The sequence below is a fragment of the Patagioenas fasciata genome, chromosome 3 (genome assembly GCF_037038585.1).
Source record: "Patagioenas fasciata isolate bPatFas1 chromosome 3, bPatFas1.hap1, whole genome shotgun sequence".
In the NCBI taxonomy this organism is placed as follows: domain Eukaryota; kingdom Metazoa; phylum Chordata; class Aves; order Columbiformes; family Columbidae; genus Patagioenas; species Patagioenas fasciata.
The window spans coordinates 21,782,358-21,798,946 of NC_092522.1; the positions used below are offsets into that span (position 1 = coordinate 21,782,358).

General features: G+C 44.3%; 1 protein-coding gene across 1 annotated transcript in view; it reads left to right on the forward strand.

The window, feature by feature from the left end:
* Positions 1-15,021: 15,021 nt before the first annotated feature.
* Positions 15,022-16,589, forward strand: part of LOC136100229 (TOG array regulator of axonemal microtubules protein 2-like) — a 29,646-nt gene continuing 28,078 nt past the window's right edge. Inside the window, exon 1 of the mRNA XM_071807275.1 lies at positions 15,022-15,049. Coding sequence (XP_071663376.1) covers positions 15,022-15,049 — 28 coding nt within the window. The remainder of the gene's footprint in view (positions 15,050-16,589) is intronic.

Consider the following 16,589-nt stretch of genomic DNA (forward strand, 5'->3'; position numbering starts at 1 on the left):
GAGAGGTATTGAATCGTCACAGGAAAAGCTAATCACATTGATTTTTTTAGCTCAGAAGTGGGGACACTTTGGAGAAGTTCCACTTTTGTTTTCCCCAACGGAATGGAGATCAGTGGGGGACACTATGTGGGACAAAACTATCAGAGGGGAAGAAGAGAAAGAAATTAAATCTGTGAGAGAATTGTGGAAAACCGTATTAGAATCATTAGAAGTTATGAAATCGGAACAACGTGCCGCCCTAAGAGCCGCGGAGGCGCTTGTCCAAGAACAAACCTGGACTGATAAAACTTGTCCAAAAGAAAAGAGGGTCCTGTGGGCTACTCTGTGGGGTCTGCCTGCCGTTCGGGGTGGTCGCGGGGTCCCGGCTCAGCCAATACTTTCACAATCCGATCTGCAACGCGGATTAGAAACTGCGCGGCTCGTAAACAAAGAACCGGAAGTTTCCCCCTCCGAGTCTCTGGGGCAATGTGCCAAGAAGGCGGAAGTGCAACGGGTCGACTGTCCGGATGTGGGAGGCCCTGAGTGCCGCCCTCCTCCTACCGCTCCGCCTCTGCCCTGCCCAGAGCCGGACGCCCCCCCTCCCTCCGAGGAAAGCGTGGAGGCCGGGCCGGCGCCTCCGCCGGGGCCGGGGCCGCCTCAGACTTTGCCTCCGCAAGCACCCGCGGAAGTTTTTTGTGAGCCTCCTCCTACATCATTGGGCTCACCCCAAGCAGTAGAGCAGTTACTGCAAGTCATTACCAACAAGCTTGAACAACTTAACTTAAGAGTGTCAAATGTAGAGAAAAATAAGGAACAAATTGAGTTTCAAAAACCAGCTTGCCCTTCACAAACAATGCAATCAAAGGTGCCTATAGATTCTACTGACCAGCCGCAGCCCCGACGTGGCAGATGGTCAGGGGTCATCAAAGATGCCATCCTAGAAGGTGATTGGTCTCCAGCAAAATTAGCCCTACCGGTAATTCAAAATATGAACACTCAGACAGCGGTATGGGAACCACATGATTGGAAAATTTTGCAGCAAGCAAAACAAATAATCACAAACTATGGTGTACGTTCAGCAGCTACCAGACACAAAGAACATCTCCGAACCTGTATCACAATCAGCGACCCAACTGTGAACCAGGCTTCTTTCACCTCAACAAGCCAAGCACCGCAGGAAGCCTCGGAGTTGATGTGGAGACAGCAGTAGATATAACATTGACCAATACTGCAATTCATAGAATACCAACTAATGCTAAAGGACCTTTATTTAGACAAGATAGTCACATTGGAGGCCTATTGATTGGCCGTTCTTCTGCTAGTATCAAAGGTCTTCTAGTAATACCAGGTATAATTGATGCAGATTTCACAGGAACTGTTCAAATTCTGGCCTACACTCTGCATCCACCAATTTTTATTCCTTCTGGGAGTAGAATAGCTCAGGTAGTAGCACTGGAAAACTGCCTACCAATGCTTCCAGGAGTTCCTCCAGCATCCTCAACACAAAGGCATGATAAAGGATTTGGATTGACCGGTCCTGCAGTTTGCTTCACCTCATCAATGACTCAGCGTCCCATGTTACGTGTGCAACTATTTCAGTCTGATTCTACTGTTGTTGTAGAGGTAAATGCAATGCTTGATACTGGAGCTGATGTCTCCATCATTAGTCAATTCAAATGGCCACGAAATTGGAAACTTCAAAAATCAATCTCTTCCACTGTTGCTGGAGTAGGGGGTCGAACTACTCCAAATATAAGTGTTGATCCCATTTCCATCAGTTTCCCTGAAGGTCAGTGTGTTACCCTTAGGGTGTATATAATGGAATTGCCAAGCAGCCTTGAGGCGCTTATTGGCCGTGACGTCTTGGGGCAACTTGGTGCCGTGTTAACTACTTCACCTTTTCCTTAGTGGTCACTGGAAAGCAGTTGCCCAACCCTCCATTGACCTGGTTAACAGATAGCCCAGTTTGGGTTGACCAGTGGCCATTAACAGAAGAGCGACTGCAAAAGGCACGTGAATTAGTAGAAGAGCAATTAGTTGCAGGCCATATCAAGCCTTCTACTAGTCCATGGAATACCCCAATTTTTGTAATACCAAAAAAGAGTGGAAAGTGGCGATTATTACATGACTTGCGAAAGGTAAATGATCAAATGCAAGCCATGGGTGCTTTACAACCTGGATTACCATCACCTGTAATGTTACCAGAAAATTGGCATATTCTAATTATAGATTTAAAGGATTGTTTCTTTACCATTCCTTTACATGAGCAAGATACACAGCGTTTTGCATTTACACTGCCTTCAGTAAACAAAGCGGAACCAGCTAAAAGGTATGAGTGGGTAGTGCTACCGCAAGGTATGAAAAATTCTCCTACACTGTGCCAAATGTATGTTGCATGGGCACTTCAACCTATTCGTGCATCATGGAAACAAACAATTATTTATCATTATATGGATGATATTCTGTTCTGTCAACAAGCTGAGTTCACAGAAAGTTCCATAGTCCAAATTACAATCAAACTCAAAGAAAAGGGGTTGGTTATAGCTCCAGAGAAAGTTCAAAAGTCTGCACCTTGGAAATACCTTGGTTGGTCCATTTGTGATGCACAGATTCGTCCACAAAAAATTGAATTACATACTGATTTACAAACATTAAATGATGTCCAAAAATTGTTAGGGGACATACAATGGATTAGAAATTGCGTAGGCATTACTAACAATGATATAGCACCTCTTACTTCACTTCTAAAAGGAGGTGATCCAGCTAAGAAAATAAGCTTAGAGTCCGTGCATCTCAAATGTCTTTCTGATATTACACAAAAAGTACAGACAAATTGGTCTAGCCGAAGACTTTCTGATCGACCAATTTCCCTCCTTATTAGCAATCTAGAACATCCGTGTGCAATCATCTGCCAGTGGCAAAACAAAAACGGGGAATTCCCCATAGATGTTGCTACAGATTCTTCCTTTTGTGCCACTGTCAGATTGAAAACAGAAAATGATTTGCGATTATTAGAGTGGATTTTTCTCAGTGTCCAACCAAAATTCAGTATTCAAACGAGACCAGAAGCAATTGGAGAATTGATTCAAAAAGGAAGATCTCGAATATTAGAAATTAGCGGTCAGGAACCAGATGACATCAGTATTCCGATAAATGGAGCCGATTTAGAATGGTGGCTGAGACATTCGATGCCTATACAGAATGCATTATTAGGATTTATAGGCAAGGTACATTCACGACAACCAAAAGGTAAACTATGGCAATTCCTTAGAACAAATCAGTGGTTAGAGAGAAGCAAAGTAAAAGCAAAACCTGTTGAAGGCCTTACAGTATATACAGATGCAGGAAAACGAAGACACCAGGCAGCATGTGTCTGGCAAGAGAATAGTCAATGGAAACACCATTTAACTGAAGGTTCAAAAGAGGATTCATTGCAGACTTTAGAGCTCACAGCAGTAATATGGGCCTTAAATAATTGGCTGAAATCTGCTTTAAATGTTGTCACAGATTCTTTGTATGTAGCAGGTGTAATACCCAGAATGGAAAATGCTCTGTTAAGACAATTGAATAATCCTCGATTAGGAAAATTGTTTGTACAATTGAGAGCTATTTTAAATCAAAGAAAAGAACCCTGTCGTGTGATTCACATCCGCAGTCATCAATGGAATCTTGGTCTAGGTGAAGGAAATCAAATTGCAGATAGTTTAGTAAGTTCAGTACAGCACATGCCTCCAACAGATAAATTCCAACAAGCGAGACAAAGTCATGAGAGCTTTCATCAGAATGCCAGAGGTCTCCAAAGACAATTTGATTTAACTTTAAATGAAGCAAGAAGTATTGTACAGGCATGTCCTCAGTGTGGAAGCCAGATGTTAGGTATAGGAATCGGTGTCAATCCTCGAGGTTTAAAAGCCTTAGAAGTATGGCAAATGGATGTGACACATGTGCCAGAATTTGGAAAACTTAAATATGTGCATGTCACAATTGATACTTTTTCAAAAATGATATGGGCTACTGCTTTACCAGGAGAAAAAGCACTACATGTATGTAAACATCGCACAGCTTGTTTTGCTGTAATGGGTGTCCCAGAAAAGATTAAGACAGACAATGGCCCTGCCTATGTTAGCCAGAAAGTTAGAACTCTTCTAATGAAATGGGGAGTGAAACACGTTACAGGTATACCTCATTCCCCAACAGGCCAAGGAATCATCGAGAGAGCACATCAAATGATTAAAGGGTATTTGAGCAAACAGAAGCAGGAAGAGTTAGATTGTCAACAGCGTTTAGCAAAGGTGTTGTTTACCTTGAATTATTTATGTTTAACTGGAGACCATGAGGAGCCTCCTGTGATCATTCATCATTATCAGATCAGACTAGGAAGGAAAAACACTTTACCGGAATTCATGGTGAGATATCGTGATCCCACCACTGGATTGTGGAAAGGACCAGTACCTGTTATTTTTAATGGTAGAGGGTATATGTGTCTCTCCACAGATCAAGGTCCATTGTGGGTTCCAAGCCGAGCAGTAAAGCCGGAGTTGAAACAAACTCAACCAAGTCAACTCCCTGCAGCAGAACCCTCGGAGGTCACAGAGTGAGGTGTAACCTTTGCATTGATTTAGCTGTGACATGTATGCGTACTATAGTTATATAAGTAGATCTTTAAACACCACTACCTCTTGAGTAAGTTTATCAACACCCAGCACATCGTTTGTTATAAGTTGAGTATCTTTAAACCAAAGTTCTTGGAATTTGTTTAATCAATCCATTGCGATATTTAAATGGCAATGGAATACCTCAGGTTTATTGCAAAGTGCACTGTTTATGTTGATTGTTATTGTTATTTATATGTTATGTATAAGTTGTTTTTTATCACATATCAAAGAAGGATTAGAACACACAGCTAATCAATCCTGGCTTGTCCAAAAAGAAAAAAAAAAAAGGAGGAATTGTGGAGAGTCTCTGGCTGTGTGCTGTGAACAAGCCAGGGCTTGATGCGGCTGTGCTACACGGAAGGATTTCCCTGAGACACCAGAGACAAAAGGAAAGTAAACAGAAGCTGCTCTGCCCTCGACCCAGGCTGCAGGAGGGGCGTTGCTGCTGCCCATGAACAGTCTGTGAACAGTGCCCTGCAGCCAATCACCATAGTGGGGGGGGATGAGTGACTGTGAGTGTAACCAATTGTAGCCTGCACTTGCCGCATGGCCTTTTGGTATAGAGTATATAAGGCTTGGAAAAACGTGGTCTCGGGGACATTGATATTCAGTGTTGTTTAAGAGTTCATTGAAGAGTATGGATGGTAAATTCACATTGAATTAGACTCCTTACTCTCACCCGGCCCGCCCGTTCGATCAAAGAGCTTATGCCGGCGTCTGGATTCGTCGAATTTACTACCACTACACACCACTATTTTATGGTAACGCCTCTAGCTGACTGCTGCGCCAGCTCTGTTAGATGATGCACACATGTTTAGGAAGAGACAATTCCCTCCCTTAAAGGGTTTATTGCCTTAAAAGAAAACACGGAGAAAGGTGAACAAGCAGCATTTCTGCTATGCTTGCTTTGCAGACAGAGGCTGGAGCAGATTAAGTCTTACCTGAAGCCTGCAACACGGCTGAGGCAGAATTTTTCTTGCGTCTGCTAAGGTCTAAAGCAGTGCAGGAGTCTGAGGGCAGTCCTCTGCCTCTTGTTTGTAGCAAAAGCAAGAAGTCTTTCAGGAGAATTCTCCTGTTTCATGCAGGAGATGGCAGATTTGGAGACCCATTTGCTGCAGTCAGTTCATTTTCTGCCATTCTACAATATATATAGGGTTGTTATTTTCTCATATATGTGATTACTCAGCCTTGGAGAAGCTGAGAGAATGGTGTGGTTTAAGGTGACTCATTGTAAGGCGGAATCCTTTACTCCTACAGTGCTGGTAACAACAGGGTGGCTTGGCAGTGACTAGAAGATAGTTCCCTTTGGCTTTGCTGCTGCTTTTACCAAGTGATGTGACAGTCACCTCCTCAAATCGCAACAGGGTGTGTGTGCTGCCTGTGCTAGTTGGAGAAGGATTGTTAACTCCTGCAGATGGTTTTCTGTGGGTTTTTTTCTCCTGTAGTAGCTGAATTATTGTGCATTTTTACAGCTAATTATCCTTCCCTACTTATCTGTTGGCTTACAGGTTGGGTACACTGGCTTGAGACTCGCTGCTTACTGTCTGAATTCCTTTTCTCATAACACTCATGGGGACACTTTCCATACAAATAATTGTAAAGACAGGTTGAGCTGCTGCTCCTCATGGTTAACAGAGAACCTCAGGTGTGCCCTTGTACTTCTGCACAAAATTTCCTTCTCTTTTTGTATACATGGGGTTTTTAAATACAGCCAGAAGCAACCTTGTTGTGGACGATATCCAAACTCAACATGGACATTATGAAAATATTATAATTTTTACATTTGAAAGTATCTTCTGAGTGAGCATAACTACAGCAAAGCTAAATTTCTGTTCTGCATTGCCTATTGCACAATTATCCACAGCAGAGGGGATAGGCATAAAATATTTGTAATGGGGGTGGTGGAGAATTGCTGTTTGGCAGCTTTTAGTGGAGACTGCAGTGAATGTGGCCATGACACATTGGAGAGGGCCAGGCTGAAGGAATAATTTCTCCGCTTTTCCTAATCTTGCCTGAATACAATGCTTTCTGTAGGGCTGGTATGGACTTAACACGATCTGAGAGGGGCTTCAAACTCACACTGCCCAGCTGAGCCATTTGCCATGCAGAGATGTCATCAAATCCTGCAGCAAGGGGGCTGGAAACATCCCCCTCCCTTTTATCAGTTTCCAGCAGCTGCAGACTTTGCTGTTTGCTCGCACGCTGTGCAAAGCTTTAGGGATGATTCTCACACAGTGGTTGTAGGTAGGCAGGGAGGGACCAGGAGCACAATGTGGTTCAGAGCGTGTCCCTGCCTGAAGCTCTGGGTGCTGCTGAGGTCCCTTGGGTGCTTTTGGCTGCAGCACTCAGGGACCTGCCTGCCAGCCCTGCAGGCAAAACATATTCCTTGCATCTCACGCTCAAGATTTCTTCAGAGAAGGGGTTGCTATGCAGCCTTGTTTATTCCTGGTATGTGACACTGTTTGCTTGCTGAGCTTGTACACCTGGAAGGGGGAGCCTGCTGTCCTCCTGGAGAAGGGGTCCAGCTTGACAAATGGCCATCCCTGCTTCCAGTTTTGGAAACACAGGGTCTGGAGCAGAAGAAATCCTCGTTCCCTTGTGGGTGGCAATCCGCAGCAGGGCTTTACAGCTCCTGAGGGCATTGCAAGCTTAACAACGTGGAGCAAGATTTCCAAAGTGAAGGACATGTGTGTTTGTGAAGGAGGTTGGTGGACAGCCCTGTCTCCTGTGCTATTGGTTTCTCAGCAAGGTGGTGCTCCAGGGGGGCTGGCAGGAGCCAGGCAGAGGGGTTGCTTTTACTCTGCTCTGGTAGAGGTTGCTTGGTGCAAGCATCTTTCCCAGAAAGCAATAAACTCTGGGAAAAAGAGTTGATGATTTTTTCTTTATTCCTTCTCTTTTCAACAAATTATTTCAAAAATTCTTGAAACTGTTGCTGTGTGACAGAGAGTTTGGGTGTCAGTTAAAAGAGACACAGTCCTGGGAAGTGTGGAAGGAGAGCGATGCTTGGGGTGGCAGATGGAAGGAGGGGAGAGGACAGGTGGGAGCTGCAGTGCAGATGCGGTGGTTTGTTGACAGGGAAGCTCCTCTTCATAAGAAGAGCAACAGCCTGGCCTCTGCCACGCAATGGGGAGCAGAGCAGGAGCTTCCACCTGGGCTCAGGTGCTGCTCCAGGGCTCCCTTTGCTGGTATGTGTGGGCAAATGGGCAGGTCTCCGCTCAGCTCCTGCTCCAACTCCCCTTGCTCTGACTGGGGCCAAAAAGCAAAAACTGCACTGTTTGTCCTTCCTGGCTCATACTTTTATTTTCCAGGTAGAATTGAGGAAAGTTAAAATCAAATCAACTTTCTGACTCAGCCCCTGCTAAAGATTAGGTCACTGTTTATGGCTTCTGGGGTGCTGGTTCATCTGTGCAGGATGGTAATCGAGTCTGCTCTTGCCAATGGTTTAAACTGTTGTGTTTCACGAAGTTTAACCTTGGTGATTTGCTTCAAAGGATGTGGGGGAAAAGTGGAATCTTTTTACTCCAAGCAAAGAGAGAAGTGAACCTTAGTGAGCTTACAGGCTCTCTGATACGTAAATGCCTAGTCCCAAAGCAATATCACTCTGATCAACAAACTTGCCTCCAGGTTAGCTTCTGTTTTCAAAGCTCTTTATTACTTAAAGTATAAATCTCTGAAAATTTGATCTGGGAAAGATGTAGGAGGAGGATGAGGAGGGAAGATCCAGAGTATGACACATCTCAAATTGCTTCTGGGGTGCAGAGATGTCAGCCTGCCACAGCAGCAGAGGGACGACAAACCAAACTCTCTGAAGGATTGAGATATAGGGACCCTGCTCATTATCAAAGTGTTTGCTGGTTACTTTCTCCCTCTGCTTCTCTCTTTCTTTCTCCAGAGACAATGCCTTTGCTTCACTTTTTTTTTTCATTCTATTTCTTCTTGGTAATACACCTAACAATTAGCTAGCTGGGGCTCTGCTGCAGAGACCACTGCTATAATGACAACAGTAACTGCTCATATTAGCGTAATATCCATCATCCCAGGGCCTTTGAGAGCTTTGCAAAGCTTCCAGGCATCATTTGCTATTTTCTGTTGGAGGATATGTAAGAAACTAAAGCTGACATTTTAAAAATCTGTGTCCTGCAGAGGTCACATTTATAAGCTCCTAACAGTTTTCTGGCCCTAAGATTTATGTTTCTGAGCCTTCTTTTTCTCTGCAGGCCAGTGAATGAATCGTCAGCAGAGCAAGCCCTGCCTCTGCATTCTTCCACTTGTCATGCCGTTCCTTGGCTTCGCTCACTTTCGGACATTGGAAGTGATGGCAGTTGGGAAACATGGTGTTTTCTCCCAGGTTAGTAAACCCAACCATTGCAAGTTTCGTCAGCCAACTCTACAGCGTTGCATGTCCAGCTCTGGCAGCTCCTTTTTATCCTCTTCCCTGTAAGTTCTGCGGTTTGTTGCAGAGACAGGCTATTACTCCTTGGCCTCTTAGTGGCCTCGGGCTCATGCAAGGTAGATGCTGCCAGCTGGCAGGTATTGGAAAATAAACATTTGTCCACCTTGACTGAAGGTCCTGCTTTGGGTCCCCTGGTCACCGTGGTGTGGGGCTCTGAGCAGCAGATCAGATGCAAGAAAGCCCCTGTGTTTAGCAGGCATCAACCCGTGGACACTTGGGCACTCCAGGGATTTAAATGCCTGTGGAGTTAGGTGATGCCTTGTAGGTCAGAAGAATGGAGATTTTAACTATTTCAGTGATACCTGAATGGTGGACTTAGGACCTGAACAAGACAGAGGTGCTTGAATACTGTAACAGTGGGAACTGTTGTATTTCAAGGTTCATACGGCACTAAGAACAGTACTGGGATTTCAGTGGAATAGATGTAAAAGCAATAAAACGGACAATTAAGCTGGTCTTGTTACAGGATATGGTCTTGTTTTAGTATGTCAGCCCTGCACCTCATGCTCCCAATGCTTGTTACTCATAATGAAAAATTTCAATACAGACCTCAGATCCCATGCTGCAACTGAACGAAATTGCTTCAGATCATTGAGAATTTCCCTGCCTGATGATTACACAGGAACAGGACAGAGCCCTGTCATGGTTCAACCGTGATAGCCACTCACTCACCCCCTCCCTCTCCCCCCCAACAGAGGAGAGAATCAAAAGGGAAGAGAGAAACTTGGGTTGAGATAAACACAGTTTAATAAAATAACAAAATAGTAACACACTACTAGTAAATGTGTGTATATATATATATATATACATATAATAGAAATAAAAGATACTCAAGGCAATTCCTCAGGAAGACACCAAGCAGCCACTCCTAGGAAACAGCACCTGTTCACAGAGAGAGAAGAAAGAGGAACAAAGGCAGAAAAGCTCAGAGGTCTCTGCAAAATGGCAAAAAGCTGAACTAAACATCCTGCACCAAAAACTCCCCCGGCTCCGAAAAAAAAAAAAAAGAGAGTACGAAAAAACCCAACGTGTGCAAGAGAAAGCACCAGAGAGAAAGAGCAGAAGAGCCCGCAACCCGGAAGATCCTGACTTTTCTTAAATATGTGGCAAGATGCTAGTGCGATGGAATACTCTTATTGATCGGTGTGGATGTCAGTCAAGCTCTGCCCCATCTCTGCCCCCTTCCTCACTGCCTCACACCTGTGGGCAGAGCTCAGAGTGTCCTTGGCTCTCAGCCCAGAGCAATTAAAAACATTAACTCTGTCCTGGGGTGTTATCTCTTGCTCTCAAACTAAGTCCAAATAATGAACATGCTAGTTATAAAAAAAGAACGGTTTCTAAATGCATGAAGAAAATTTACCCATTTTCAGTCAAACCAGCAGGGCCCTTAGAATGCTCACTTGCAGTTATCTTGGATTTATGCAGCTGTTTGTGGAAACCTGCTGTAGTTAGCATGCTTGGCATTGTTCCGTGCTTGTATGAAAGATGTGTGGAACACTATTCAGGGCCCTACCAGGACAAAACTACTGTCCAGGGAATGTATTTTAGTAGCCCTGAGAGATGGCTTCACACAGGAGTACGAGGCAGGAGATCCCTTTCCCCAAGGCTACTGAGAGGAAGGCACTGATGAAGACGAGCCAAATATTTCTAAGGAAAATGCTTTTAGAAGAAACAGACGTGACCTGAGAAACAGCTGATCTAACATTTCAAGACATGGGCCACTGGTTGGACTTAATATGAGGATGCATCTAGTTCAAGGTGCTGATTGTGACTGCTTCTGTACCCAATCCTTGAGTGCTGGGCATCTAGGGCCTTCATCCACGGCAGAAATCCTATGTGCCATGAAGACCCGCTCTCAGAAGAGACGCAGCAGCTGATTGTTGCATGCTTTTTCTAGCACTAGCCCCTGCAGTGAGGACCTCTCTGCATGAGATGCTCTGCAAAACCCTGCATGGGCTCTGGATCTCACATTTTGAAGGTTTTCTTCAAAATGTCTAGGTGAGGAGGGGAAATGTTTCGACGCTTTTGGTCGAGGTTGGGTTACACTCAAAGCAAAGGTGTGTCAGTGTACTTGGCTCTTTCTCGTCTCATTGTGTCATGCAGTCACAGGAGCCCACAGAGCAATTGATCACCCACCTTTGGGGAATGACCGCCCTAGGCCACATCTCCAACAGAGACCGTCGCAGTGCTCAGTGGGAGCAAACTTGTGTACAGTACTCAAATAACCGTGGTGTCCAGCACAACAGCTCATTAGAGCTGGCATGAGGGATTGCTCAAGTGCTTTTTGAAGGAGCTAATGAGGTTTGGCATTCAGATCAGCTTATGCCTAACTCTTGATTTGCTGCCCTGGGTAAGCTGCTGCTTGTGGTAACTCTTGTTTCATGGTTGAGCAGGCCCGCTCTGCTGAGAGGCAGCCATTAAAGGAATTTTCAATAGGGGCATTAAACTTTTAAGATCTTCTGAATGAAAGCTGAGGGCAGAACTTATAAAAAAAGCATCATGTGGGTGATGCTTTTAACATTACATCTTTGGTGTGTGCCAATTGGTTAATATTGTTAACAAATTAAGCAAAATTAGTAACAATTGTTAGTAAATATTTGAGAAAGCAGTTTGCTGGTTCAGAAATTCCTCAAAACAGTAAGTTCAACGGTAAGTGAAAGGAGATTTTGAATGTGTAATCCTACTTGCACCATCATGCAGAGGAAAGATACAGGAGCACTTCCTGAGAGCTGTGCCTCTAACCTAAGCAGCTTTGACACGAAGAACATAGAAAAGGGGTGAGAGATACAATTAGTAGCCCAGGGATCTGACTCGCAATTCTCCCACAGGTCTGGGGAAGCTGCCCAGTGCCACCGGGCGATGGCTGTTTACTCCATGTAAAAACTTCATGTTAAAGATGCATTAGGGCCCTGTAAGCTGAAATCCACTGAAACCCCAAACAACTGTCATCACTCCAAGTTAATTTTATCCTAACAACAACTCTCTGGCTGGTGAGATATTTGATTCAACTGCCACAGTGGCTCCAATCCTGATGGACTCTGCAGGGTTGTTGGTATCAGCATGTCTCACGTAATGCTACTGTATGTTTACTGCTCTAGGAAGCTACCAGAGAAACAGCTTGTTAGGTGGGAAAGAAAGTAATGGTAGCATTAAATAATCTCTGTTTGCATTTACTGGTTACTAATGATCCAAAGAAGCTGAAAATCCCAGAGGATGCATTTCCTTTCGATTAACCCAGCAGAAGGATGACAGGGAGCACATTTACTGTTGACTGTAACATCACAGGGCCTGGAGCTGTTCAAATGCAGTTGTATTCCATTTTTTCCTCTCCAGAAAGCCATTTTCAAACACTTTTTCGCTTTGTAGGGAACCTCTGCCACCGTTCTCCTCTGTACAGAGAATGGCACCAGCTTGTTTTCCGATCTCCTATCAGTAGTGGCAGAAGATGAGTCCTGCACACCCAACACTTCCCCCAGGCTGCAGACAAATTGCTCTGCCTAATGATAATTCCGGTTACAGTGGTTTCAGTGCAAGGGAGAAAGGGGTTGCCCTGCATAGCTGTACATTTTGGGTTTTCCATATCATGTACCTGGTCTGAATTAGGAACTATGCCCTGAATTTAGGCAATTAACCCTGTGGAGGCCACAGAGGTGTTGTAAGTAATGCCTTTCTTAGTTGCACTTACAGTGTGTTAGCATTTAGGTAGGACAGCCTGGCAGAGGAACAGACCTGAGGCATGGAGAGCCTGGCTTTGTGGTGCAGGGTAAATGAGTGGCAGAGGCAGCCTTCTCCCCTAGCTACAGAATACACTCATCCTGGTACTTACAACTTTATCTTGGGCATTTGAAATACCTTCAGAAATGTGGCATCCTCAGCTTCTTTTATGAGGTGATCTTAATCAGCCAAAATTGCCACTGGCATGTTTCTTAGGTATTTATCCTATGCAGTGAGATGAAAGAAAATATACCTTAATCCCTGCTTTATGCCCTAGTCCAACTCACAATTATAACTCCATTGCTTGTTTTAAAGTACGCAGTCCAAATAGACCTACATCTCTATTTTTAAAGGTATTTCGTCCCTGCCTTCCATTTAAAATAATGGGAATTAGCCTCTAAAAACCCTCTAAGCACCTTCATTCCTTGACCTTAAGCTGTCTCTGTGAATTTATCAACACTAACAAAATAAGGGTGAAAGCCAGAACTGGCCTGACTGTGTCAGTTGACTCCAGCCTTTCTGAAATCACTTGCTTTATTCCAGATGAACACTTTGACAGCTTTTGAGCAGAGTTAAATCTCTTGAGTAGGAGGTGGAGGAGTACAAGGCCTTGCTGCAATATGAACAATTTCTGTTGAAATTTGCTTGAGGATAGCATTTTATCTGACTATAAGTTTGACTGATAGGAGGGTACCTAAAGTCTCTGTACAGGCATTCTTCGTTATTTGTTTGAAGCTTACAGAATACATTAATAGGAACCTGCCTTTGCTTCTTCCATCTAGTGCAGAGGCATTTTTCCTTCTGTAATAATTTAACTGAACTGTTCTGTGATTGATCCTTCTGGCTGCACTTAGCTAGCATGTGATAGTTGTTCTGTTTGCAGACCTTTAGAGGCACCTATGAGTGGATTTTCAAAAGCAGCTCACATTGGCATCCTTCTATACTCACTGACGTTTGTAGGAATTTTACTGCTGGTTTATCATCCTGACCTCTTATCCTAAGGTACACTCAGCAAAATCCCCTCTTACCTCTCATTTAGGCCATAAGAAACGGGTTAATCCATTTAAGGAAGCAAAAGCCCTGTATGGTGACTGAAGTACCTATCAGAAGGTGAAAAGAAATCTCTAGAGTTTCGAAGTGAAAGCAACCAAACTGTTAAGGAAATGGACTGCAGAGACTGAGGCTGAAAAATGTCACATTTTGCTGTAGCACTAACCTGAAGGGCTAAGCATAAACTTCCTTTACTCTCATATACCCTGTGCACTATAACACTGCCTACAACTCCTCGAGCCCCTTGGGATGTGTGCTTGCTGATGTGAGAATGGCAGGTAGTTTCTGGATAGCTAGCAGCCCTGACTATGGGTTGTGCTGTAGCCTCAGGCTTGCTGAGGTGCTGCAAGCATGATAGATACCTCAGCAACGCTATAAATGTAGGCAATTCAGCTACAACAGCAGTTGTTTCAGCTGCTTTTCTTCTTCCTTTCCCAAGGAGTGGCAGATTTGGAAGTATTTGGCTTGTGGTTTGAGTTGTGGCTCAGAATTACTCATGGATGTGTCAGAAAATCTTACCTACCCCTTCCTGCAGAAAAGGAGTCTTGCAGACTGGTGGAAAGTGCTACAGATATGAGTTACACACCAGTCTCCACTATCATCAGCCTTGTAAACCCCCTAAAATCCAAGTACATTTGTATTAAAAAAGAGCAAACTATTCTATCCCCCATTTTTCCAGTTGTTCTTGGGGTAAGTCCAGCATGACATTACAGCTCTTTGTACCAAATGTGTGAAACGATGCTCCTGCTGCAGTGGCAGCAGCACTGAGGTCAGTGGGAACAACCCTGAGACACTGTGCTGGGCCCAACAGCACTGGGCCTGGTGAGAGACTTGCCTCTGCTGCCGTGCCCATACAGCCATGGGGAGAGCAGCTGCTGGGGTAGAGTTACGTTACAGTAGTCTTTGTCCAGCGTTTGTACTTTATGGCTATGATTTTGACAGAACGTGGAAAATGTAGCTTGAATATATCTTAATGTTGTTTTGTACGCAGGAACCCTGTAGGCAAGGCAATGCCAGGAATCGGTGGCTGTCACTTGCACTAGCAGTGTTATTTTTCCATCCAGGTTCCTGATGCTGCAGGGGAACCCATCAGCAGCTGTATCAGGCCCACCGACCAGCAGCACATCAAGTAGAGTTTCATCTGCAAAGAATCCATTGCTCCCCCCCACCATGGCCACACAAGATGATTTCACAGCAGGTAAAGGGCTGCAGCAGACTGGAGACTCCTTCAGTTGGGCTTGTTGCAATCCTGTTTCTGCAGCTTTTGCCTGGAGGATGTTTGTCTGCAGCGGCAGTGCCAGTGCCCAGGAATGCTGCTCAGCTCAGGGAGGAAGAGCGTGTTACAAAAGCTGCATTCAAAGTGCTGATCATGAGACCCTGGAGATGCTGGCAACTGCAGCAGCTGTTCTTCATGCTGTACAAGTGAGAGGCCAGCCTTAGAGGCTGGGGAATGGGGAAGACATTGAACAGGACATGAGGCAGGGAAACATGCTGTGTATAATCTTGAATTTTCAGGAACAGCCAATATCAGAAAATTTGGGGGGCAGGCTATGTTTTTGTTGCTTTTGGGTGTCTCTGCAGTAAAGAAAGCAGGGAGTAAAGCCCTGTAATGGTGAAGCAGAACAAAGGAGAAGATTTGGATGGACAGTTTGTGTCCTGCAGATACAATAATCAAATACGCCAATGGGGACATCTAATGCAGAGTGCAAACCTTCTTTTAGTTATGATACCTAGTGATTAATTGTTTGTGTCCTAGTATTTTCTTTGTTGTGAAGAGAAATCTAAAACTAAACCAAATCAAAACTCAATCCAAAATGGAGTGGGAATTACAGGAACGAAGGACTTTCAAACTATTATAACTTCAGAAAGTATCTACTTATTAGACATTGCCAAACTCTAGAGACCATTGTGGGTTGTCTACACTTTGAAAGGAGAGGAAAGAAATCCTGCAGTCATGGATGGACAACTAGCAAATCATATGCAAATATGTAGAATGTTGAGCTGTCACAATGCTGGAATGCAAGTGCACCAACCAACGGAATCATTTGAGGTTACTGTCGTGGGTGACTGCCACAGTTTGCCACGGTGCAGTGTTTACCTCACTTAGAGTGCAGCTTAAGAGAGCGACAAAAGGTACTCTGCTACCTACTGCGTGAAGGAGATATCAAGGAGAATTGGGTGAGAGTTGTTTAGAGTGATTCATATGGGGGCAGGAAATGTGAAAGGGTAGAGGGAGGCCCTCCCGTTGAGTCATGAGGTTCAGAAAGGATCCCCTTGCTTTCTAAACTCCTTCTTGCAGAGGAGTCTAGGTGTGGCTAGATCCAAACTTAGCCCCAGACTAGGTCAACAGTTTATGTCTAAGAGACACAAAGGGTAAAGGAAAACAGGCCAGGGATTATAGGTGTTTATGGCGAAAGGATTATATGGGCACATGCAATTCTTTATATTGCTTGCCTAGGATTTAAAAGTTTCACCATTCTGCATCTCAACCTGCTTATGTCCCCTCATGCAATTATTCAGTCCAATAGCATTATTTGAATCTGAGGTCTTCTTGCTTCTCATTGGATTCTTTCATCGTCTTCAGACAGGCCTTTGTTTTGTTTAATTGCAGACATGTTTATAGTCCATAGCCACTTTGTGCTGGCCTTGAAGGCATTATTTGGTTGAAATGAATCCTGTTTCGCTCAGCAAAGTACAAAACCGGCCTTGTCTTACGTGTCCATGATTGTCTGTATCTG